At 41.1% G+C, this 26,221-nt stretch overlaps 1 protein-coding gene and 1 pseudogene across 1 annotated transcript in view; both read left to right on the top strand.

Moving 5' to 3' along the window:
- Positions 1-4,211: 4,211 nt before the first annotated feature.
- Positions 4,212-26,221, top strand: part of COL6A1 (collagen type VI alpha 1 chain) — a 76,388-nt gene continuing 54,378 nt past the window's right edge. Inside the window, exons 1-11 of the mRNA XM_073633713.1 lie at positions 4,212-4,499; positions 13,082-13,211; positions 23,214-23,414; positions 23,561-23,720; positions 23,806-23,928; positions 24,668-24,688; positions 24,786-24,806; positions 24,893-24,937; positions 25,020-25,073; positions 26,027-26,071; positions 26,160-26,186. Coding sequence (XP_073489814.1) covers positions 4,328-4,499; positions 13,082-13,211; positions 23,214-23,414; positions 23,561-23,720; positions 23,806-23,928; positions 24,668-24,688; positions 24,786-24,806; positions 24,893-24,937; positions 25,020-25,073; positions 26,027-26,071; positions 26,160-26,186 — 999 coding nt within the window. The 5' untranslated portion in view covers positions 4,212-4,327. The remainder of the gene's footprint in view (positions 4,500-13,081; positions 13,212-23,213; positions 23,415-23,560; positions 23,721-23,805; positions 23,929-24,667; positions 24,689-24,785; positions 24,807-24,892; positions 24,938-25,019; positions 25,074-26,026; positions 26,072-26,159; positions 26,187-26,221) is intronic.
- On the top strand, positions 19,778-20,212 carry LOC141146918 (protein cornichon homolog 1 pseudogene; annotated as a pseudogene).

Below are 26,221 nucleotides of genomic sequence, written 5' to 3'. Positions count from 1 at the left end.
TTTCTCATCAGCAGTATATAGTAGTCTTATGACGTCTATCAGTGTCTGGTTAAAGCGTGTAGGAGGAGTTTTCATTCTACTCTGACTGTCCTATGAGGCCTCAGGACCCCTGATCCTCTGTCTAGACAGTGCTGATTGGTTCTTTGCCAGTTAAATGCACCCGCCCAAGAAAAGAAAACCTCTCTAGCAATACACATCAAACTGAGCATGTGCAGAGTGACTCCAAAAGTGCTGTCTTATCAGGAGATGGATTGGGGACAGTGGAAGAAGGGGAGGATCACAGAAGAGAACAATGCGGATGATTAACCCCTTAGGTTCCACAGTGAGTATAACAAGCATTCTTTATTGCATATACAGACTGACTGATTTTACTGTTGTGGATTTAGTAACACTTTAACAGAGTGCAGCACCTTTTTTGGACTTTATCAATGTCAGATCAGCAAACATTCTCTTTTCTCCATAGAATATGTAGTGATTCTTCTGCTACAGGTGGGCCATTTTGTCAATTGTAGCTGGTCTTGATGTTTCTGTGATTTAGCAGAGAATACACTTTTTGAGTTTGGGGAGTGATCTGCTAATCTCTGGTTTCTAGTAGCTGTGGAACAAAAATCAGTCTTATCTGATTTGCCATCATGATGTTCCAAATCTTCGTCTGCCAACGTAGGAGTAGCAGAACATGTTTCTGCTGGGTATTTTATTAATGGAAGAATGTATTTTGTCACTCACCTGTTTTTTATGGCTGGTAGATGCTCATATCAGCTGCCACACATGATAAAAAACCTGTAGAAAAGTGCACAGGTTGTGTCTAGATCTCTAATTTAAATCATTTATAGAAGAGATCTGACATTTATTTTTAAATCAGTTACACACAAACAATAAAGTGTCACTCTAGGCATCAATAAAATATACAATGTCTGGATCTCAACTATGCATGTCTTAGATAGGGTTGCCACCTGTCCAGGATTCACCCAGACAGTCTGGGTTTTGAATCATGTGTCCGGGTTTCAGTCCACCTGAAACCCGGACACATTATTCAGCTAGGAATGTGGCTTGGAACAGAGCCTGACGGGAGGGTGAGAAGATGCTATGTGCGCTATTCTTTTGGAGTGCCCAAAGGTATCCCAGGTTTGTTACAATCTTATAGTGTATGCTAAAACAAAAAAAATGTACTGTGTGCCACTAAAGTGTTCGGGTTTGTCTTGAAGAAAAAGTGGCAACCCTAGTCTTAGACCTGGTTCCCATGGGGTATACTAAAGTGTACATTCATGGAGGCCATGCTTATGTGCAGGGGGATGCACAGGTGTTCCATGCATCCCTGTGCAGGCATTCCCATTGATGTCGATGTGATGCCCTGGCTACATGGACACAGATGCCGCTTACAATCTGGCCCTGAACGCATACTGTCTGCTTTTAGGGCCGTGCACCCGCATGGATGTCAGATTGGGAGCAGCGACTGTGTCCATGCAGCTGCTTTATCCCAACTCACATCAATGGGCCTGCCTGCACGAGTATGTATGAAATACCTGAACACGGGCATACGCTTTAAATACGCTCCATGTGAACAAGACTTTATAGTAAACATCTTTAAAGTGTAAAGGTAACCGCACTCAACCACCTGATGGGGGACTATAGGAAAAAAATGGCTGCGGACATTCTTCTTCCTACAGTCACCATTTCCCCACCAGCTCATTAGACATTGAAGGAGAAGCAGTATAATAAAGCTGACATTTAGGCATTTAGCACTTGTGGGTTTAACCAATCTGTTTTTGATTGCCCGGCCATTCACAGTGAGCAGCGTGGCTCGCGCACGCGCAGTGTGCGCCCGGTTGTGAAGCCACAGCCGGGCACCCTCAGTTAGAATGCCGGTGCCGCGGAGAGGAGGAGAAGAGGAGCAGGGCTTTGTTCGCCCGCATTGCTGGACCGTGGGACAGGTGAGTGTCCGATTCAGGGGCGGACTGACCATTGAGCCACTCGGGCACTGCCCGAGGGCCCTGGGCCACTAGGGGGCCCCATCAGGGTTGCCAGCCTCAGAAAACCAGGGACAGTATGTATAAATCTGTGTTTTTTTTACATCTGTCTGTGTATACTGTGTGTACATGTATGTGTATACTGTGTGATTGTATACTGTGTGTACATGTATGTGTATACTGTGTGATTGTATACTGTGTGGCCCCAAAATCTCTGATTGCCTGGGGGCCCCATGAGTTATCAGTCCGCCCCTGGTCCAATTATTAAAAGACAGCAGCTACACTTTTTGTAGCTGCTGATTTTTAAATGGGTGGAGCTCCGGCTTTAAGCTGTGCAATGAAACAAAGCCCTGATTGGCTGAGAGTAACGCTGAGCTGGGAATTACTAATTCTTTTACTGTGGCTGGTATAACGACATATTCAGTTATAAATACATTCAAATACTTTTTAAATTGTGCTTTTTAAACAAATATCTACCAAACTCCACAGCAGTTTAGCGTGTGGCAGTTGTCCGTTCTGGCTGCAGTGAGCCCGTGGTAGGGGGTGGTGTGATGTGCATTTTAGTGCGTTTTTATTTGATGTGCACAAAAGTGACACGTCATTCATGTCACTGTACAGCAACGTGGTGCATTGCGCTGTTGTACAGTGATGTGCGATCTTGTCCAGTGTGCTGCAATAAAATGCAGAATGCCATTTCATCGCAGATCACTACGGCACAGCTCTGGGGTGCGTTGTAGCGTGAATAGGACAGATAAAAAAACGATTGTTTTCTGCGTGTGGCTGGTGTTCTTCCAGCACAGGAATGGCCCTTAAGGCAAAGACTGCAGTCTAGTGTTGACAATCATTTGTATTGTGAATGCACATGTGTTATAAATGCTCTGGATAAGCACTTATGTTTCACTCTCTGGGTATTACAATATATTTTTAATATTGTTATTATAATTTTGGTAGGCTCAATTCAGACATCAGCAGATAATCATTCAGAGGGAAATGTATCAAATTTGAGTCTGGAGCACTTGTGAATGGCAACCAATCAGCTTCTTGCTTTCTTTTTCAAAACATGGAAGGGTGTATCAAACCCAAAAAACAGAGATGTGTTATATTGCAGCTTGCCAATCCTTGAATGCGGTGTCTGCATTTGTTTCCTTTTTTAGGCTATTTTCCTTTATTTTCACCTGGTGATCCTGCCAGTAGCATATTTCCTGTTTTAGGGTGTCTCCACTCTGGATGGAGGAGCAATGAGACACCTTTGGAGAGCAGCGCTGTCAGTACTGTCAGTGTGGGGAGAGGACAGTGTTAGGTACACTAGCAGATTTAGATGGACTTGACTAATAAATTAAAGCCAAACTCCAGTTAACACTTGTTAAGCAGTTACAGCAGCGGTTGTTTTTCCTTTGGGGATAAAGATTGTACATGAATTAATAAAAACTGACCATTGTATGCACACCTGTCAGGGTTGAACAATTTGTCTCAACCTTCTCTGGACAAATTGGTCTGTTAAAGAAAGTTGAAAAATAACAAACTTACTGGCCGGATCACCAGCTGAAAATACAAAGGAAAAAAAAAATATATAGAAAACTAATGTGGCCACAAGCTGCAATAGATTACATTTTTGTTTTTTTGGATTTCATACCGTTATGACAGAACAAGCTGAAGTTACAAGCTGATTGGTTCCTATGCACAGCTGCTCCAGTTGTGATAAATTCCCCTTTTTGCAGGACACATTGGGGGTTATTTACAAAAGGCAAATCCACTTTGCACTACAAGTGCAAAGTGCACTTGAAATTGCACTGAAACTACACTTGGAAAGGCAGTCGCTGTAAATCTGAGGGGTAGATCTGAAATGAGGGGAAGCTCTGCTCATTTTATCATCCAATCATGTGCAAGCTAAAATGCTGTTTTTTATTTTCCTTGCATGTCCCCCTCAGATCTACAGCGACTGCACTTCCAAGTGTACTTGCAGTGCAATTTCAAGTCCACTTTGCAGTAGTTTGCACAGTGGATTTGCCTTTAGTAACCAACCCACACGATGTATGAGGAATGCATCGTCAGCGTCACTTCAAGTATAGTTCTAGAGTTCTTTTTCCTCTCCTTAAATTTTGGCCTTAAAACTTCTTTGTCAGAACCAGGGACATAGGAACACAACTTCCTAGGAAAGCCCTCCTTTCCACTAATATCATCCCCTCCATTTATGTCACTCCACCCTTTTCATCCCAGCACTCCCCTTCATCAGAATCAGCAGCACTCCCCCCTCCCTGGAACTTGTCTGTGAGTTCTCTCTCCCTTCTAGCTCAGCATTCGCTTCTTAGGCACTCACTGAAACCTTGCCTCCCCTCCTGCTTGGGATACAGGGGAGAACTATGAAGATGGCGCGGGGAGACCTCCCGCTCACCCTGCTGCACCTCTTTCTTCTTCTAGGGGGTGGCACAGCGCAACAGCAGGGGCAAGGGCCCATCAAAGTCCCAGAACCCGGCACTGGATCTGATACCGAGATCATCTTCCCCGAGCCTGAGAAGACTTCATCTTACCAAGGTAATAACAGGGAAAGGACAATGCTGTCACTTTAACAGCTTCATCTGAAAGTAACTTTTTTCATAGAACAGATTGTATCTCCAGGCTGTGATCACCTAATGATCCTGCCTTACTTTCTTACTGCCAGTACAGGCGTGCAAGGAGTTTTTAGTTCATCTTTGCCTTTCTACAGGTCCCAGGCTTCAGTGCATGCTGTACCTTGTAGTTCTACAGCAGATGTAGCCTTTAGCCACTAACCAATTATTTACCAGTACCCACTAAGCAAGGTTACATTTCTAGCCTGATCTCACATTTGAAAATTGGTTATCTGGCTTAAATAACTTTTATATTTTTTAGGTTTACTTTTATTGCTTAAAAAAAAACAAAAAAAAAACAAACTTTATAGCAGAATTTGACGGCAATCAAACCTTTGTTGAGAGCAATAATGTAACTTTATACCCAGAAATGACAAGCACAGAGCAGTCTGACATTTTATTGATAGGTTATATCATGCAATACACCTACCTCCGTAATATGACGGATTACAATTCAGACTAGAAAGGTGATAGTGGGAGGGGCAATGGGAAAATGGGCTTTGCCAGGACAGTGGGAGGAGCCATACAAGTGGTGTTCAAAGGTTTTCCGGTAAGTAGGTGGAGCTATATATATAACTCATTATTTAAAAAAAAATGATATAAATATATGCAATGATAAATATTACTATCACAATAAAGCACACACTAAAATAAAAGTTCATATATTATTATATTATATTATATTATATTATATTATATTATTTTTATATAGTTATATTTATATATCAATAAAAAATTAATTTTTGTAGTAATTTTTGTAATTAGAGGTTGGTATTTTGCAACAGTCAAAAATTCTGCTATTCCTGATATTTATATTGATTTGACAAAATGTACTATTCTATCTCATTGTTAACATCAGCAATCCAGTAACTTGTCTATGTTTCGACAATGAACTGTATAAACTGTAATCAATAATAATGTAGCATTTAACTGGATGTTTTTATTGTTGCAAAAGGAAGCATTTGAAGACATCAGCCTGTTTTTTTATTGTACTCATATGTTTAATAGGTGTTTTGTCTTATCAGTTGGATGCATGATGTATGGTTACATCCGCATTTAAATACACAATAAATATTCATAATATGATTTGTAACCACCAGAAAATATTCAAATCTAATTAAAAAAAAATTCATATAATCTCAGCCGCCAGTGGGCCTCCACTTTCTGAGAAGTTCTATCAGGCTGGGTATACTGAGACTTGCAATTCCGTAGGATCTGCAGGGCCACATTTCTATTCCCATCAGGTTATCAGTTAATATTAGAAGGCCAATCCGATTTATTATAACTAAGGACAGTTGATCGATAGATAGCTTACTTCTGTTTTTGCTGTGGATTGCTGTAAGTTGTATGTTACCCTTTATCCTATTGAAGAAGGCAATGAGTTTTGCACTGTTATATGCAATGCTTCAAATTCCAGTGTCTCGCAATGTCACAGTTTGGGCTTGCTTTCCATATTTTGTGTTTTCTTGGATCAACTTCTTGTTTTGGATAAAAATAGAAAGTTTATATTGCTGTTCCATTGGAAAGATTTCTCCTCTTGTCCAATTGCAGTGACACCCTGTCATTCCCTGTCACACAGGGTGTCACTTGAGACAGGAAGTAAGAGACATTCACCCAGTTGATACACACACAGCAATAAAGGGTCACTTAGAGTATATAACTTGAAGTACAGGGAAAATATGTATTGTATATCATTGTGTTTAGTTTAATAATGTTTAGCTTTTAACTTCACTGTTTATTTGATACAAAAGCCATTCATTTATTAAAGTCCAATACCCAAAAACAATAATTCCTAAATATTATTAATTTGCAATGACTACAGTGCACTGCTAAAACCTGATATCTGGATGGGTTATTATAATTAAATGCCCATCTCTGGGGCAAAATTGTTTTTTTTTTAGGCACTAGACTTGTTTAAATCAGCATTGGCCAGAATAAGGATTCATTCTGTGAGTGGACTTATCATTCTCTTCAGCCCCAGGGTTTCATTTACTCCTGCCAAAGAGCACATTCAGGTCCTCAACCTCACTTTTATCCAATTTAGTTAAAGAGGAACTGCAGTCTGCTCACATAATTTGTAATGAAAACATCTTTGCCATTCTGAATCTTCCCTCCAACCACTTTTCATATTATTTTATAACTACTGTGATTCTGTACTTGCCAAATATGCTGCAGAAATCTCCCTCCACTGAGTCTGGCTGCATCCATTTTAACTGTGGGCAGGTGAAGCTGCTGCCTGTTCACTTCCTGGATTTACACAGACACACAGAGGCACACTTCCAGCTCTTCAGCTCTCATTGGCTCTCTTAGGACTCACCCACCCCCCTTCCTGGCAAACTCTCACGAGAGCGAGAGCTGTGCATGATGTCATAAACCTAGGCTTTTTTCTAGACAAGAAACAGGAAGTGGGCTCTATAAGGTATTTACTGGCAGAAAAAAAATGCTTTACCATCCAAAGTTGCTCTCTACTTAGAACAGACCTAGAACTGAGCGATCAGCGGTCATGTGATCACTCAGTTCTTGCTCTTAGAGCATGGAACAGCTGCAGCATCACACCGATGCTGCAGCATAGAAGTGAGCATGGATGTTTTGTTTGTTTTTTATAAACCCATACTTCTTTTTCTAATCTTCTGGTGCAGCAGGGGTTAATAGATCTGAGGGAGCTATCAAGAGTGCCTGACTATTCCTGTCCTTTCTGTCTAGCTCCTCCATTCATGAAGGTTGCATTACAGATTCTATAAATGAAACAGTATCTTTGTGTAGCATTTACCCCCAAATGAGCCACTGATGTATGGGTCCCCTGATCCTGGATGAAAACAATCCTTCCGGCAATGCCACACCCTCTGACACGCCAAGGATGAAGAAGGAGGTTTTTTATGGGAAATGCTACCAACAAGCCAACAATAACAGAACAGCCACAGAAACAAAAATGAACAAATTTGTATAACACCACAAACAATGAAAGTACCAAGTGTCTCTGCACCTGAACCCCAAGTCTAGGTGATCCTAACTAAAGAGGCAGTACTGGAAGCTAAAATGTCTTGAGTCTTTCCAAACCCCTCACACTGGCCAGTGTTAGGGCCCAGAGTTCTGCATTGCAGCACTCAAGTTCCCAAACTGTGTCTCAGGTTAGGGTGACCGTGTCCTTCAGGAGGTGCGTAAGGAAGTTGAGGCCAGCGGTCTCCTGCCACTATGCACTAAGCATTTTGTTACTAACCCTCCTTCCGCTCTCTGGTATCTGGAACAACAGTGGCTACTCCAGGGACTGTAGTGTTGATCTTTGTGATGTCCCTTTCTTCTGGACTACTGGATTTCTCTGTTCTCCATTTCTCTCCCTGACACTGTGGCAAGCTCTTATGACAGGCAGCATCTCCAACTGTAGTAAACACTCAGAGTCCAGCTTAAGTAACAGAACTGTATTGAATTTAATGCTCAATAAAGCACAAATACCTGGCAGGAAGTCAACCCAACCGGGCGCACTCACAGAATGTAGGTCTCAGGTACATCAACAGCATCTGTCTTAAGGGGCAGAATGTGGCCTGGCCGGTCTGTACCTCAACAGGGAGGCTTCCAGGAAAGATGACGTGTCCCTGCTCATTCCCTACTCATCTGGAATCTCTCCCTGCTGCTAATTACTGTACTTGACAGACGGGTGACCATCCCTACACTTCCTACACGTGAAATGTATGCCAAGTCTGGGAGCAAGGGTCTTAAATAGACTCTGCCTGACCCAAGATGGCCACCATAGTCACCTGGGGTACCAGCATCCAATCGGATAGCTCTCCCAGTGACCTAGAAAACCATGGAAGAACCATGTTCCTCTTGATTTCCTCTCCCTCTGCAATGCTGCTTTTTTCTGCAGTGGAGAAAGTAGACTGCACCTGCCAACAAGCACCCCTCTTCCCTCATCACCTCTCACTTCACACATGAGGCTGCCCTAAGCCCTGGGCTTCTCTTTCTTTTTCCTCTTTCTGCCACACCCCATCATCCTTGGACTTGTTGTCCCATCCAATACTTGTATTCTAGGGACTACATTCCCCATAGTTCCAGGTGGCTCTCAGCTGTCTTTCCCCCACTCCATGGGTGGGCTTTGCCCAGCCGTTCTATGGCCAATGACTGATCTCCTGCTGTCCTGGTCGGTGGGAAGCAATCTCTTCTGGCTCACTCTAGTTTCAACCTCAACCATGTCAAAATGTCCTTATTAAAATAAAGAGAGAAGCTCTGAGTTTGTTCTGACCTCACTACATGCAAGTTCCATGTCACTGTCCCAAAAAGTATTGAAACCAGAGGATCAAGATATCTGCCAGGTACTGTTCAGGTCTGTGCCACCAATGAGACCAATTGATGCAGCTGCCTTAGGTGGCACTCATAGAGGCACATTTGGGGGCAGCAGTGAAGCAGCAATCACCATACTGGCAATCCATCTTCAGGTCTAAGCTTTTCACACAGGCAGACACAGTGGCTGAGGGTCTTCAGTGATACGGGAACTAGTATTAACAGTCCAGGCTCAGCGTAACTGCTTGAAGTGGCCATCATAGTCCGTTGTGGGGAGGCCTCCTCAGGCAGCATACGACCCTGGTCAAATAACAAGCAATTTCAGATTTCAATTTCTAATTTTTCTTAAAACTGGTTCCCTTTATAGCCTCTTTGCAAATTGTAAATCTCAGTAGAGTTTCTATAATTCTACTTATGTAATTCAATGCAGATGTAAATATATATATGTAACAATATATCTGCCAATATTGGCAAGGAAATGGGCTAAATGTATTGTAAAGCCATTAAGAAAATTAAGTATCAGTATAAAATGTGATATTTGTCACTAAAGATATAAGACTTATGGAGAAAACAGGGCCAGATTTCACTTGTGCCCCACCCTACTTCCCAAATACACATGACACATTTATAACGCCTTTCTTAATAGTTGCATATGTTTTTAGGTACACCACTCCCATTATACCTCATATAAAGAAGTACAGTATTTGATGTTGTTTTGTTGCACAAAAAATATATGTTATGGTCACACAAGCCCTTTATTATCTTCCTTATTTTTTGCAATTTTAAATCAGGATCTATGCAACCATTCCATAAATTCAGGCCTAGTATGTGCCTGTGCAAATACATGTTTAGCACAAAAAAGTCTTCTTAGAACTTTTCTGTGCTAAACATGTCCTAAACATGTTAGGAATATTCCTCACTTCTGGACTGTAAATTATTCCTTTATGCCCCGTAATCCAGATGCACACACAGAACTGCTGGTTATAGTGCAAATATAGTCTTATATTATAGAGCCATTTAATTCAAACTGCATACAGCTGTTTCAGGCTTTCTGGCCATCAATGTACAACATATGCAAACCCTGGTTTCCATTATGTAGAGCTTGGTACCCAACCAGACAGTACCTATCTTGTAATACTGTAATGTAAATACATTAAAGACCAACTTCCAAAATGTCTGTTAAGTTTGTATTGTTGTCTGTAACCCATTGGGGAGATTTCACATCACTTCCTGTTCTAACTACTCCCTGTTACAGTAAAAAAAATATGTTATTGTAATCTGTGCCCCAATAAAAGGGAATAAGAGTATAATGCTGCAGGTATATGTCAATTATTAAGATGAAGGGAATCTGAAAAAATGTATTGGATGAACACTGTTGGAGAAAAAAATCAGTGTTTTTATTAAACAATTCCAGGTATGGCATTTTTTACATAGTTTAATTTGTCCAGCTTGGACCAATGTAACTATGCATATACCATACCTGTGGGATCCCTCTAGAAACTGCAAATCACTGAAGTAGGCATTCCTACTCCAGTGATCTTCACTGGCTTCCAGGTTCTGTGCTGAGTGGCTGCCCCACTGCATTATGAACACAGGAGGCCAGCCATTTGACATGGGCACCATTCAGAGAATGCTTAGCATTTTCTCAATGAATGTAAAGCTTTCTCTGCTTGGATAAGGTGGAGAGGTGGGGCAGTGTTCATAATACAGCAGGGCAGCTGCTCAGCATGGGACTAGGAAGCTAATGAAGATTACTGGAGTATCAGGGTCTACTGCAGTAATTTCCAGCATCTAGAATGATCCCACAGGTTTGGTATGTGCATAGTTACATTGGCCCAAGCTGGACCAATGTGGCTATGTGAAAAATGTCACACTTTGAATTCTTATCAAGTAGTATTAATCTGAAAGTAGTTCTTGATCTTCCCTTTTGTACCAAATTTTATTTGTTGCAGTCTGTGTCCCCACTGAAAAGATTTTTATCACTTCTTGTCCAGACAGGAAGCAAGGGTAAACCTTTGCAAGGGGGAAACAAACGTTAGTAAAAATCTGAAAGAAAGAGTCTCTAACCGTTGCTCACTCTGTTAAAAACTATACTAAAGTTTTGGCTGAAACTGGACTTTTTATGAAAGTATCATATATATTAACTAGGGGTGCAACAGATCAAAAAACTCAAGGTTCGGATCGTTCCTCGGATCAGGAGTCACGGTTCAGATCATTTTCGGATCAACAAAAAAAAAATCTCCCCCACTGTAATATCTACAATCTCCCTATTGGCAGGGTATTGGCAGGGTATTGGCAGAGTATTGGCAGGGCATTGCAGAGTATTGGCGCTGCTGCCATCCGATCTTTCCCCTCCACTGTACAGATCAGTACACAGAGGGGAGAGAGGAACCGGCATCATGACATGACGCCAGTTTGTTACAAGTGATCGCTCCGTCATTTGACAGAGCGATCACGTGCTAAACGGCCGCCGGGTGTACCAAGATGGCCGCCGCTCTGGAGCTAGGCCGAAGCTGTGGCCTTTCCTATGGCCGAGGCCACAGAGCGCTCCGCGGATCGCGGGTGTCCCGTACGGATCAACCTCCGCGGATCGGATCAACCTCCGCGGATCGGATCACGGATCGATGACGATCAATGGCGACCCTAGGGGGGGCCAGAGGGGGCCCTGACCCCCCCAACATTATGCTGGGCCCCACCATGTGCCCCCCCCAAAAAAAAAAAAAAAAAATTTTTTTTTTTTAATTTTTTTTTATTTTTATTTTTTTACAAAAAGGCAATTTCTTTTTGTTTGTATTCATATCGGATGTGCCGCATCTTACTCGGGCCACCTCTGGGGTAACACAGTCTCTATTGAGAGGGAGAGCGTCCCCAGTCAGCTCCTGCGGGTGATTCCTCCCCCCTCCCTCTGCTCGCTGACACTGCATAATGCAAGCGCTCACACAACCACGGCCGCCCGATCTGCTCCTTCCCCTGCATCCTCATTGGCAGGGAGAAGAGCGAGTTGCAGGAAGGACTCCACCAGGACTCTCAGTTACTGAAAAAACAGACTGATTTCTCCGTCCTTAGGACAGGAGAACGAGCCTGTAAATTCCAAGAAATGCCAGACCAGCGCTGTCAATAGCAGGGGCAGGACAGCAAGAGGAGGCTGGGGAACCCCACAGTGGCAGAACACCAGGGCCCGGTGGCAAGACAACCTTTGCAACCCTGATAGTTCTCCCACTGCTTTGGACCCTTATATTTTCTTGGTATCTTGTTCTTGTTCTCTGTCACTATCTTGTTCTCTGTCACCCTGGGGGGGCCCCAGTAGGAAGGGAGCTCACTGCAGAACATGTGAAAGGGCCGTTGTGGGATCGTAGTAAAGGGGTAAAGGGCCCCAGGATAGATAATATATATATATATATATATATATATATATATATATATATATATTTGCATTTTATATTGCCCCCCTATTTTTGTCCCTGTCCCCCCATGTGCCCCCCCTAAATATGAAAGCTGGAGACGCCACTGATGACGATCCGTTGCACCCCTAATATTAACCCCATAGGAGATGTCAACTGTATGCAAGAATATGGTACGTTGCTTCAGACACTGCTAGCAGGCATCAGGCCTCCATCAGTCTAGCATGGACCCACACTATAAGAAGCAATGACACAAACAGTTATGTTAAACACCTGTGGGGTCTTAAGTATAGGAAATTATTCCCCACATGTTCCAGCCCCTCCCCCCAAATGCATACTAGCTCCACCAGGTATAGGCCACAGACAAAGTGAATAAGAACAGTCAAGTCCAAGTCTTCCTAGTCTTCCTTTTCCTTGCTTTTCTTTACTCAAGTGCAGCAGGAAACATTACAGTCTTTACTTCACCAATCAGTACCCACCCAACATCCAATTGTGTTCAACTCTTGCCCCCTTTCAGGGTATTCTTGACTGATTCCTTGCTCTTCCTAAGTATAACATAATATGGAGAAGGTTTCTATAGCACACTGTGAGTTAATGAATTGTTTTTAACTATAGTGAGTCTTCCCAATATACAAACACTCCCCCCCTATAGTTATTTTGCTTATTCAAGCCAGAAATGTCCAGAGGTGGCCATGTGAGGAAAACAATACATGGAAATATGGCCTATGAGAGTCTAATGGTAGATACAGCCATAGCTATCCTCTTTGAAGGCTCATGGTAAGATTCATACATTGCCATAAGCATATAACATGGGTACATTTTTCTTTTTTAGACTGTCCAGTGGATATCTTCTTTGTTTTGGATACATCTGAAAGTGTTGCTCTCCGTGTGAAACCATTCAAGACTCTCGTAACCCAAGTCAAGGATTTTACCAAAAGATTCATAGATAAACTCACAACAAGGTAAAGACGTCAAGTCTGAATTGGTATACATCTCTGTGACTACATATCCTGTACCCCCAAATGTTATTAGTGAGTTGTTTTATTCACAAGGAAATCTAATAGAATCAGTCATGAAGCAAAAGACACATAATATAATAATTCTAGGGCAGCTTCACTAGCCTGGGAATACTATGCTGTAGATAAGTCAGGGATTAGCTGTTTCCACCGCTGACACTGCTGAGTGTTTGGTTATGACAGGTCCCCTTCAACACAGCAATTAAAAATCAGGTTTGGCTTTACAGCAAAGCTAAAAAGAGGCCAGACATTGTCAATGTCATCATCATCCTCATGGCTACTACTTCAATTTGAAAGATGCTCGGTTTTATCTTTAAAATGTAGGGGCTTTTACTTTTCCTTTACATTAAAAAAATGAACCCCCTTGATTTCACTTCTTTTTTGTGGTACATCCCACCATCATACAGGTTCCCAACAGGAACACTGCAAAGAGATAAGCAGGCCATACACGGTGCAAATTTCTTTTGAAATTGGCTTGATTCCCCCATCAACACAGACAGTGTTGACAAGGGAATCCGTCCTGCCGAGTCATTGTATTATACTGTACCAGCCGCTAGCGATACTCGCATGTAAGGTCTGGCAGGTTGGTTGTACCCAAGTCGATCAATCAATCAACTCGGTACATTCAGCCTGCCCATACATGGTTCGAACCTCAGCTGCTTCCTAGTCCGCTTTAGACACTGACCTTGGCCTTCCTCCTCTCTTAGCAATAAATGGAAAGTTCAGTCTTTTAAATATTTTTTTTTAGCTGTACATGTAAAAAGATCAGCTTGATATATATAATGTTATCAATGTACATGAGCATTTTGAAAGTGTTGTTTTTGTGTACAGTGTGTAATTGTATATCTTCAAGGGAAAAGCCATTTTTGCATGTTAGGTATGCAGACTCTGCTTCCTTCTTTACAGTGCTAAACTATAAGGTTGATCCACTAATGGCCCGTACACACGATCCGAATGTCGTACGACAGATCGTACAACTTTTTTCGCTTAAAAGTCGCAAGTAGAAATTGAATAGGTAATTAAAGTCACAAAAATTGTTGTACAACAGAAAAAAAATCGAAAGTTATGTCATGTGTTGTAATGTATTTGTATTGTATTTTCGGACGACAACTATACTGACAAAATGAAAATCGTACGATCTGGTGTCGTACGAGGAAAATGTTCCCGCTTGTCCGATCGAATAATATCAGGTGAACTGTCATGATCGGCTCTCAAAAGTAGTGTACACACAATCCGAAAATCGCACAATTCTTCCTCGGACGACAGTTTTTGTACGATATTCGGATCGTGTGTACGGGCCATAAAGCTGCAGAGCACAAAATCTGGTGCAGCTGTACATGTTAGCCAATCAGCTTCTAACTTTGGCTTGTTCAGTTAAACTTTGACAAAAAGACCTGGAAGCTGATTGGCTACCATGCACAGCTGCACCAGATTGTGCACGCTCCAGTTTTAGTAAATAAACCCCAATTCCTTTGCTGCATTGAAATCCCAGGCAATGTTTTTAGTCCTGCCCAGTTTACCTTCTGAAGTACAGAACATCACACCCCAAATGTTATGGCAATATGGAGTGGGGATGGTCTGTAATCCAGATCAGATCTCAGCAGTAGGATTAACAACACTTCTCTTCATAGATACAGTATAGTAGGTGAGCATTGTCACCCTACGACACGAAGTCTTTTACTGGAAGGATTACCTGTCAAATAAATGAAAAAAAAAATGCTCAACAAAGTGAATTAATTTAGGTACCACATGCAAGGACTGATGAATTGCAGTGGATTAAATTAAATGTTGCAGAAAATGTGTTATACTTTCTCTTTGATATCAGCATATTCTATAATATAAAGATGAGTGGGCATTCTGGTTTTATTTGTCTGTACTGACAAACCTTTTCAGTTATTTAAACAGCCTAGCTAACCTTCATCAGCTACCACTGGTTAAGGGTTTCCTCCTTGCTGTGTTGCATATTGAAGTTAGTGGCTTTTCATTGGTCCTAGAGACAACTGAGCACTTTAAGGGAGAAGTTCATTTCAATGAAAATGGTGCAGATACATTTGGATATTAAAAACTCTACTGTTTTTGAAAAGCAAGGAGAATATTTTTAGCAGCAAAAGGGATACACATGTTCTTGACCCTTTTCTTTGATATAATGTTTTTGAAAAACAAGAAGAATCACTTGAAAATGCAATATTTCCGGGCCAAAACCATAAGACAAATAATACTATAATCGAAAACAGTAATCTACATAAAAATCTGCATGAAGTTATACCCAGAGTATACCTTGAGTTACCAAGCTCAATATTACAATTACAAGACCTTGAATATGTATTTTTTAAGAATCTCTGCACCAAAAGTTAATAAAACAAACTAGGCAGGGACAATGTATGATTTTGCCCAAGTTCTGGCTTTTATCACTCACCAAGGCCACAAGGCAGTGGGATACTTAGTGTGCAGTTTGCTTAATACATGACAGTATCTTGCCCAACGTGTGACTTCGGGCCATAAGACTACAATATGGCTTGGCAGCACTTCAACCTGCATGAATATGTAAGACAAACAGTGGTTTACCATGGGGACGTTGAATGCTTTTGCGAAATGGGCAGCTCCAGGCATTTTTTTTGCAGGTGCTGTGCTGGTGCTATAAGAGGAGGAGCAAAGTCCCGAATCCTCAAACTTAAGTTATGTTACAGCAGACACGCCATATAAAGAATCGCTTAGTCAGAAAATGATTAGTACATATTCTAAAGATTAAAAGAGGAGGGTGGGTTTTGAAAATGCAAACATACTGTTCGTACTCACCTAGGTGGATGCAGGGCCGCTGATAAGGCAGTACAGCCAGTCCACCTGTGCTGGGCCTGGGCACCATCAGTTCAAAATGGGGGCCCAGGCACCTGCAGAGCAAGAGGGCCAGCGGTACTGTTTTATTGCACCACTGATCCTCTTCTGCCTCCCCCTGCAGCGCTGCCAGCTTCTCTTCCTCTTTCTCCCTCCGGCTACACTGCAGAGGGAGTGGTCTTAGCACATGCGCCCCTTACATCTGCTCTCTGTGTCCCCTGCTCTCCCCTTTTCCCCGCAGCACTTCCAGCTTCTCTTCTCTCATCTCCCGCCGGCAGTTACTGCATGGAACAAAGGGAGATGTTTCAGGATAGAGAGCGAAGGAAGGGGCCAGTAAATATGTCATTTACTGGCCCCTTCCTTTCCTGAAAGAACACAGAGCGATTGGTTCCAATCACTCATGTGTCCATTCATCGCTGAAGCATAGTAAACCGTGTTTACTATGCTTCAGTTTGTGAATGAGCAGGAAGCTTCAGCGTGTTTCCTATTCATAAATCTGTGCTGCTGAGGCTGCAAATAAAGAGACTGATAAATCTATGTCCTCTGTTACTTTTGGCCGGGAATGGGGGACCCTGTCGGGTAGGCTGTATGGGGTCCTGTGATGTCTAACAGCAGCCTTGGGTGGATGCAGCATTGATCCGATGCTGTATCTGTCCCCTGCCACCTCTACCCTAAGAACAGAACAATCAAAGACCGCTGATGGCTCAGTTCTCAGTCTTCAGTGAGCAGAGAGCTGGTGACTACTCAATGGAGCACTGGGCTGTGGAGGGGGTAGGAGTGGCTGGCTCAGGCTCTTAGCAGTGTGCTGAGAAGCTGATTCAGCTGCTGGTCAGTTGACTGGGAGGATCCCATCATTAAAGTCAGGATCTCTCCAGAGTCTGGATTGGCTGAGTGACTACTAAGTTAAATACGGGTCACAAGAATGCAAAATGAAGTGCGCTCCTGTGATCTACAGGAGAAGTAGGGCCAAAAGAGCTTTGCCCCTATGACTTTAAAGCAGAATTTTAATCACCTGATGTCATCTTACAATTTAAATTCTATAATCCTCAATGTAAAGGCTGCCAACCTCCTCCATATTTTTTTTTTACTGAAAAAATGTACAGACAGAGCACAGAACAAATTTTTGTTACTGACAGCATGAAATATGACAGAAGCCTATATTAAAAACTCAAACAATATTTTATTAGTTCAAACCAGTGGTATTCAAACTTTAGCCCTTCGCTTGCCTTTATCTGGCCCTTGGGGCACCATTACTCCCACTGCTACGAGTAACTATTTCTCCTACTGACACCAATGATGAGGCACCATTTATTCCACTGACGCCAACAGTAGGGCATAATTCTTCCTACTCCCTCTATTCAATGGTGGGGCACTATTCCTTTCACTGGCACCAACAATGGGGTATCATTTCTCCCAATGACACCAATGATGGGGAACTATTCCTCCCTTTGATACCAATAATGGGGCACTAGTCCTCCAACTGACACTTATGATGGGGCACTATTCCTCCTATTGGCATCGATGATGGGGCACTATTCTTCCCACTGATACTAATGAAGGTGCACTATTTTTCCCAGTAAAACCAATGATGGGGCTCAAATCCTACTACTCACCACAGGCGCTATGTAATTTTTTTTTCTATTCCTATTGGCCACAGTCTTGCCCCCTAAAATATGAAGGACAATACACTTGCCCTTTGTTTAGAAAGTTTGGAGACCCCTGATCTAAACAATATGTAGATGTTAACAATACCCACAACAAGTACAGTTAGAAAATCAAACAGTAAAAATGAGAGCAGCTAAATGTGTAATTAGGTGTTTTGAACACATCAGAACTTGGGAAAGAGAGACAGGTGGAGAATAAAGAAAAAGGATGCAGTGCGTTTTGCACCCCGCAGCAATGAAGGACCATGGCTACATTGCATTAAATATTGGCCCTGGCTTAAAGAAGAGTCTGAGCCTAATTGAAGGATAAACTGTATACAGTCCACAGTCTTTATATCCACATAATACCCTTTAATTATTGTGCCATAAATGAGAGTCTCACAGATAGATGTAGCACTATGGACTGTTACCAGAAAGCTTCATACCTTTCAGTGTTCTAAACATTGTTTGTCCCCGTGATTATACGTGCAGCCAGTGACCTCATATCTGTGTGCCAATGGAATGAGTTATAAGGCGTATAGTCCTCTTTGAATCTGCTACTATGCATCCATGTATCCTAAGACTACAAATCCCAGGGACCCTTGCAGTGGCCTGAAGGTTGCTGGGAGGGATCATAAAAGGAGCTAAGAAGTCCGCACATGCTCTCTTCCTCCTGGGCCTGACGCAAGACGGACCTCTCGGTATGACAGAGAGAGAGAGGTCGCGGCCTACCACGCGAAATGTTACTCCCACCATGAGGCTTAAGAGGCCTAATTCTGTTACCCGCTGTCGGACATCCTGTTACTAGCATCACTTACAGTGCCTAACCATCAGTGCAAACATGTGGGGAAAGTCACTACAGAAGGCTGAGACAGAGGATCCGTTGCCAGAGTGTTGCCATCTGTGTTCCTGTCTAGAAGACCTCGGATCATTTTGGGTCGTTGGGGAGACAGCAAGCTGCTCAATCTTTATCTATTCACTATCACCAGTACAGAACACCATGCACACACATCTCTACCCAAAAAAACTTTACTGCATTGCTGGAACACTGTGCTCAGATGCTTTAGGCCTTCACCACCTTGAACCTATTGTTACATCTACAACCAAATGGATTACAGTTAACAAGCTCTCTTAGAATAGCATAGGCTGTCTAGATTACATCTATTGCAATGTGGCCACTTATGTAGTTAACTGAAATATCCACTAGGAGGTGACTTTGGTTCTGAATATAGTGTACACTTGTGTGTATAACATTATCCATCGTTTAACCATTGTTGTGTCACCGAGAGGAATCTGTTTGCTGAGTTGGTGCTGTTATCCCAGCTCATTGTATTTATTCCTCCCTTTTGTGAAATAACTTTTTCCAATTTGGGTTCAAGTAAAATATTTCAGATCCTTATACTACTGAGTTGTTTGATTCTTGCTCTGGTGGTCAGTGGGAGGAAGATTGCCCTGATGAACATGATTTAATCAGTTATTTTTTACAAACTAAAAAATCTGCATATCCTCTCTGTTACATTGGTGGTCAATTTCACACTGACCACCAATGTAAAGGGGGATTTCTACACTGACCACCAATGTCAGGACAATTGATCACTGACCAGTGACCACCAAAAGGGATTTGCAACGACCCCTGATTGATGGGTGATTATAAACTGACCGCAAATTTAAGTGTGATTCTACATGGAAAATCACTGTTGAGGAGATAGTACATTAACCACAAATGTAAGGAAAATTCTACACAGACCACCAATATAAGGGCGATTCTACACTGACCATAAATGTAAGGTGGATCCTACACTGACCACTAATGTAATAGATGACTCTACACTGACCACCAATTTTACAGAAACATTCACACTGACCATCAATGTAATGGGACCTTTACCTTGACCACCAATATAGCAATGGTATTTACACTGCCCATCAATATAATGGGGGATTCCTGACATCTCCTGAGGTCCAGCGGCGGCCGGTGAATGATTTTTCCCAATAGCACCCGCGCCATCCGCCTCCTCCTCGCTCCCCGAACTGAACATGCCATTCACATTCGCAGCTTTCTTTTATATGCTGGCTCTGCTCCTCACCGCCGCCCTCATCTTCTTTGCCACCTGGCATATAATCGCATTTGATAAATTGTAAACAGACTACAAGAATCCTATAGACCAGTGTAACACACTCAATCCGCTTGTGCTTCTAGAGTATCTCATCCATGTGTTCTTTTGTGTCTTGTGTTTATGTGCCACAGAATGGCTCACTCTCAGTTTAAACATGCCACTGCTGGCGTACCATATCTGGAGGTATATGAGCAGACTGGAGATGAGTGGACCCGGCCTATATGATCCCACCACTATAATGAATGCAGATATTCTGGCATACTGTCAGAAGGAAGAATGGTGTAGACTAGCTTTTTACCTGCTCTTGTTTTCCTACTATCTTTATGGCATGATTTACATCTTGGTGAGCTCATAAGGATGCTGAAGACGCTGGCTCCAGCTATTTGCATGCAAATTATAAATATTATAAGCAATTGATCTGACAAGATCCCACTACAATGGCCAACGAGTCCCTGGAAGACTTCAAGTGGGGAAATACACCACTTCCCAGGTTCTAACAGATCCAGCTTTGTGAAGATGTGAATTTTTTTTGTTTTATGAAGACTGAGAAATTTATGTATATTTATCATTCTTTGGAAAGTTGTCTTTTCCTGCAAATTAACTTTTTTACCCCCGCTTACATTTGCACACCCCTTTTTTGCTCATCTACCCTCGCTGCTCACCTCTGTTCCAGAGCAGGCACACCGATTAAGTGTGGTACTTGATGCAGACTGCCAGTAACTGACAGCCCAGCAGCATAACAAAACCTAATTTTTCTTGGTTGGGATTTTTAGGCACAGAGTACAACAATTTTAGAACTTTTTTTTTTGTAGTAACAAATATAAACAATGTTTATTACATCCTTGTTAAAATCATCATGCCTATATTTTAATGACTATTTTGGGGAACTACAATTGCCAATATGTTATAGCATGGTGATCTTCCTGTGAATGTCATTAACTAGTCAATGTTGTTTTTTTATATCATGATTTTAACAAGGATGTAATAAATGTTATTTATATTTTTTAATACAAAAAAAGGTCTGACATTGTTGTATTCTGTGCCTGAAAAACCCCAACCAAGAAAATTATGGTTTTGTTGGTATATGCATGGATGAGGCACTGCAATCAACCAGACTAAACTATTTATTTTAAGGTCTTCAATTACTCGCTTTCTCGGCTGGGTTCTAACAGATGACATGATCTAATACAAATCTAAGCAGAGAAAGTGAGTAGTGAAAGACTTGCCTCTGCTGGAAGTGAGTAGTGAAAGACTTCCTCTGCTGGCCCTGCTAACAAGTTACAGCAGTGAGTGTTGAGCTGCTGTGTTATGTGAAGGTTTGCACTGACCAAGGTCTGATCGGAGCACCTGGGGTGCTCTAGGCATGTTTGAATACATTTTGTTAGTGCTTTAGCACACCCACCCACCCCGGCACTACCACTATCTTGCAACAAGTACATGAAGGAAACAGGTGAAGAACTGGATGAAGAAGAAGCTTAAACTGACTGTTTGTGACCTTCATCAATAAAGTTTTTTTTAGGAAACTAGAGTTGAGCAAAGGTTTCCTTTGTGGAAATCCAGTCTTTAAAGTTAAAAATTGTGATGGAACCGTCCAGCACCCAGCTTGGGTGCTTCCATCAAGATATAGCTTCCTCCAGTCTGGACCCAGGAACCAGGTATTATAGCTGAGCATCCAAAACTAGCCAACAATAGATTAGATGCAAACTGGAACACGCAGAATTTATATACCACACAACTTCAGGTAGGGCCTGTTTATTTTACTCTAACAATACAAACTGTAACAGCAAAATAATTAACATAGCTAAGGAACAGCCAACATACACATAATCATTAAGGTAATTAAACAACTAGCCACCTAGGTGACTCCTTGCCCACCTAGACCATTCGGCACCAAGGCCACAACCCTGGATACAAAGTACATTACACATTATCATAAGCATAAACACATGACATCCCACAATGGTTTGATAACAAGGTAAAGTGGTCACGATATTAATCACATCTCCAAGAGATGATGAGACAGACAGAAACAATAAATGACTCAATTAACAATGAGAATGCACACCTAGGAGGCACACACTGGAAGAGACGTAATTACAGAAAGACACTTAACACCTTAATAAATAGAGTATAGTCTTGAGACCCCAGTATCAGGTTGGTTTGAGCTGATCATATTAACACCTGCTCTGGGTATCACTGTCTAAAGCAGTCATTGCTGGTTTGGGCATAGAGGCCCCAAATATGTCCTCCAAAAGTCTGTGTGTTTTGGGGAGACATGGACTTGAATCTGAAGCAAGACCACTCAAAGGGTCCCCCAGGAACACACCTCCTAAAGAGTAGTGCTCCCCTAAAACCCAGAGCCCATAGTCAGTAGGCAAGAGGTCACCCTGCAGTCCCCTCCAAAAGCCCCTGTCCTATTTGGGTCTGTCACAACAAAAAATTAGGCCTTAGGATTTGATGAAAGCATATTTACGTACTTTTATTGCTTATAGATAAAATTCGAAGTTATCTGCCATATCTGTTATTATATCTGACAGTCACCAGGCGAGTTATAGTGAGTTTTTACTTTCCATATCTAGAATTTATTTTTAAGGTATGGCAAGACAAGATAGCGTTTTTAACTATAAACAAAAATTATTTAAAAATTGCTGTGTTACTGTGAGTTTAAGGTACCCTGCTCAAAAATACATATCATTATCCAAATCAGAATCAAAGGAAAATATCTAATGAATGCCAATCAAACTGTTTTTAAATATGTGTCATATCAATAAATACTGGGAACAATTTAACACAAAATGCATTTCTTGTGTATCTATAATGACCCAAGAATTTGTGAGCATATGCTTTATTCTATGTTCTAGGGCTTCAGAGCTTCTAATTTTTTCCATTATAGTTTCTGTCATATATGTAACAAGATCAAAGTGTTCAAAAATAGTGAAAAATTAGGGTATTTAGCACCTTTTGTTTAAATCTCTGACACAAGTACAGAAAGCTGCATGGAGTCAGAAACCCCTAGCGCTCTATATTACTTTTTAAAATGATTTAAATTCCACAACTTTGTTGTCACCAATGTAAAATTACTTACCTCCTTAAACTGACCATTGTTCATCATAGACTGACTACATACTTTAAGTTGCCTGTGTTTAATCAAAAGTTATAACTCTGTAATTACACCATTATAAGTATACAGTATATACATACAAATCCAGTGTTAAGAAAGACATGTATCATTTTAGCCATCCCATTGTCCTTGCTTCAGTAAAGAGCATGAGCAATATACTACTTCACATTCATAAAATTTATTTAGGGTGGTAGTTTGCAAGTTTTAAGATCTCATAACATTTCTGTTATTGTAGGTATTATCGCTGTGACCGTCACCTTGTATGGAATGCTGGAGCTCTCCACTACAGTGATGACATCATTCTAATTAAGGGTCTAACCAGTCTGCCCAAGGACCGTGATGAGCTGAAAAACAGAGTGGATCAAGTTGAGTACATTGGTAAAGGAACCCATACTGACTGCGCCATCAAAAGAGGCATTGAAGAGATCTTAATTGGGTTGGTATATTTAGTTCTGTTAGACTAAATGCTCAGTGTGCTTTGTTTATTAGTCTTGTTTTTTCTAAACCTAATATGATAATATGATAAGCATGGAGAGGTTTGGCTTTAATATATGGACATGTAACATGTATTTCCTTTTACAGAGGATCCCACCAGAGAGAGAACAAGTATCTGATTGTGGTAACAGATGGTCATCCATTGGAAGGGTATAAAGAGCCATGTGGAGGTCTAGAAGATGCAGCAAATGAAGCAAGACACTTGGGCATCAAAGTCTTCTCTGTTGCCATTTCACCAAATCACCTGGTAGCATCTAATTGGCATTTTTAAAGATTGCATAATATCAGTCTTCAAAATAAGTAAGGGTAACAATCTTTGTTTTATTTTTCAGGAACCACGTCTCAGTGTTATTGCTTCGGATCCAAATTACCGTAGAAACTTCACAGCCACCAGTGCCATTGGTCTGTCCAGTGATGAGATCGATAACACAATTGATACTATTATTGACACTATTGTAAGTAACTAGTTAATCACATTTCACAGCACAAAATGCAAGAATTTGACATAGTTAGAGGCAGAATGGGACTCTAAGCAATGTAGCAGATTTCCTCCCCTGCAACCCTTCAATTTGACTAAAATAACTACAGAGAAGTGACTAATTTGCATTAACTGTACTGACATGTCCCTATCAGACACCACATGCCTACAAGTGCATCCTCCCTTATGAAGTTATAGGCAATTGCACAGCTCTGACCAGTTTGCAGTAAACCACCTGGTTTACTGCAGAAATATCTGGACTGTAGCTGCCTCCCCCCCTCCCTTGCACTTTTTTTGGGGGTTCTAAGCTCCCAACTTAAGCTTGTGGATGACTCTGCAAAAGATGCACAGAGAATGGTAAAAAATGCATGGGGAATGGTAAAACATAGTTCTAGATACAGTAGTCCAGTAAAGTGCTTGCTGCATAGCACTGACGTATATGGTCATAACCATGCTTTCAATCAACTGAACTGACAGTATTATTATTATGTAAAGAATGCAAAGTGAACATACAGCTAGTAATCAAAGAGTGATTGTAGCAGATTCCACAGTTGCATCTTATAGTAGTGTAGCCTAGTTTATAGATATAGTCTATAATGAGGTTTAACATTTTTGCTTTTATATCGTATATATTAATGTCGAATGACATTACAATAGAACTGTGTTGTATCAAATTGTCCATATTAATTACATTTTCTTTTCTTTTTTTCCTTTAGAAAGCTAATGGTGAACATGGGGTAAGTACTGCTAAGATTTCAAATTATTTAAATACACCAAACACTGGATTCTACCGTTATTGATTCTTTCTTTTTCTTTCATCTTTGTACATTGCAGTGCTGCTCTTATGAGTGTCAGGTAAGTAAATTATTTAACTTTATGGAATGTATGTCCCTTATACAACTTTAACTCTTAGTGATTAATATTTTGTTGTCTTCTTGCAGCCTCGTCGTGGGGAACCTGGGCCACCTGGTCCAGCAGGCTATGAGGTAAGGGATCCTTATGATATAAGGTTCGCAGTTTTGGAGAAAAATACAGACCGGCAATGCTAATGTTCTATTATCCTTGTAGGGAGAGACTGGAAAAACAGGACTTCCTGGTGATCGTGGACCCCCTGGTGACCCTGTAAGTAGAATATTGGTTTGTAACATAAGCACACTAGTTAGGTATTTATTTTCACACATATTAAGAACTCAGTTTGCATGAAGTTGGTGCCACCAGGGTACAACCTTGCTGCACCAGTTTTGCTATTGACATCCCTGACTCCACCACTCTCTTATGAAGCGCTTACATTTAGTTACTCTAAAGATGGCCATCCACTGTATCATTACAATTGGATTATTCTATTTCTGTAAATCTCCCTTACATTTACCAAAACGATATAATATAAGGACGACCCTAAAATGATATTTATGTCCAGTAAGGCGGGCTTTCATACTGTTGTGATGTATGAAGTGTACAGAGCACTGCTCTATATTTAATAAGGCAAGATGTAAAGTGTAATATCTCATGATGAAGAAAGCAGACATTTTATTGAGAGCTATAGGTGACTGTGTCTTTTTGTTTTTGTACTATTTTATTACTTAAACCATATTATATTAAAGAACCTCAAACATAACACTTGTTTCAGAATATTCACTGCAGAAGGAAAAAAAAAATCTGCATATGTTCAATTGATACCATTAATGATACCACCAGACAGCCAAACACATACTCCGGAATCTGATTGGCTGGAAGCCTTTTGACATAGCAGAACTTTTAGAACAACAGTAGAGTGGCAAGTTAAGTTCTTATATTTTTGCACAAGCTTAAAAAAACATAAATACTTCCTGCAGTTAGTTCTGTAGTAGCGATGAAACTCAGTAACCTGACAAGACATTGCTAGGAACCCAACTGTGTCTCTTTTTTTCTTTTGTGAATCTTTTCTGTCAACGTAAGTCAAAGAATTAAATACATGAAACATACAAGATATACAAAACATATATTATTATTAGTCAACAGTTTTTACATACTTCATTTTTATTTTTTGTTTAAATATTTCTGTGATTTTCTAATTATATATAATTTTCGTTCTATAGGGTCGTACTGGAGACATTGGTCCTGTAGGTTATCAGGGAATGAAGGTAAGTGTGCCATTCTAGTTGTCTATAATATTTTACCCATTTTTTTCACGTTGATCACAACTTTAAACTTTATTTTCTTTTCCTATAGGGTGACTTGGGTGTCAAAGGAGAAAAGGTAATGTGGATACCCCCATATGAACATAAAAAATA

The sequence above is a fragment of the Aquarana catesbeiana genome, linkage group LG06, assembly GCF_042186555.1.
Source record: "Aquarana catesbeiana isolate 2022-GZ linkage group LG06, ASM4218655v1, whole genome shotgun sequence".
NCBI lineage: Eukaryota > Metazoa > Chordata > Amphibia > Anura > Ranidae > Aquarana > Aquarana catesbeiana.
Note: the sequence above shows the minus strand (reverse complement) of the source record. Positions and strands in the feature narration are given on the sequence as shown.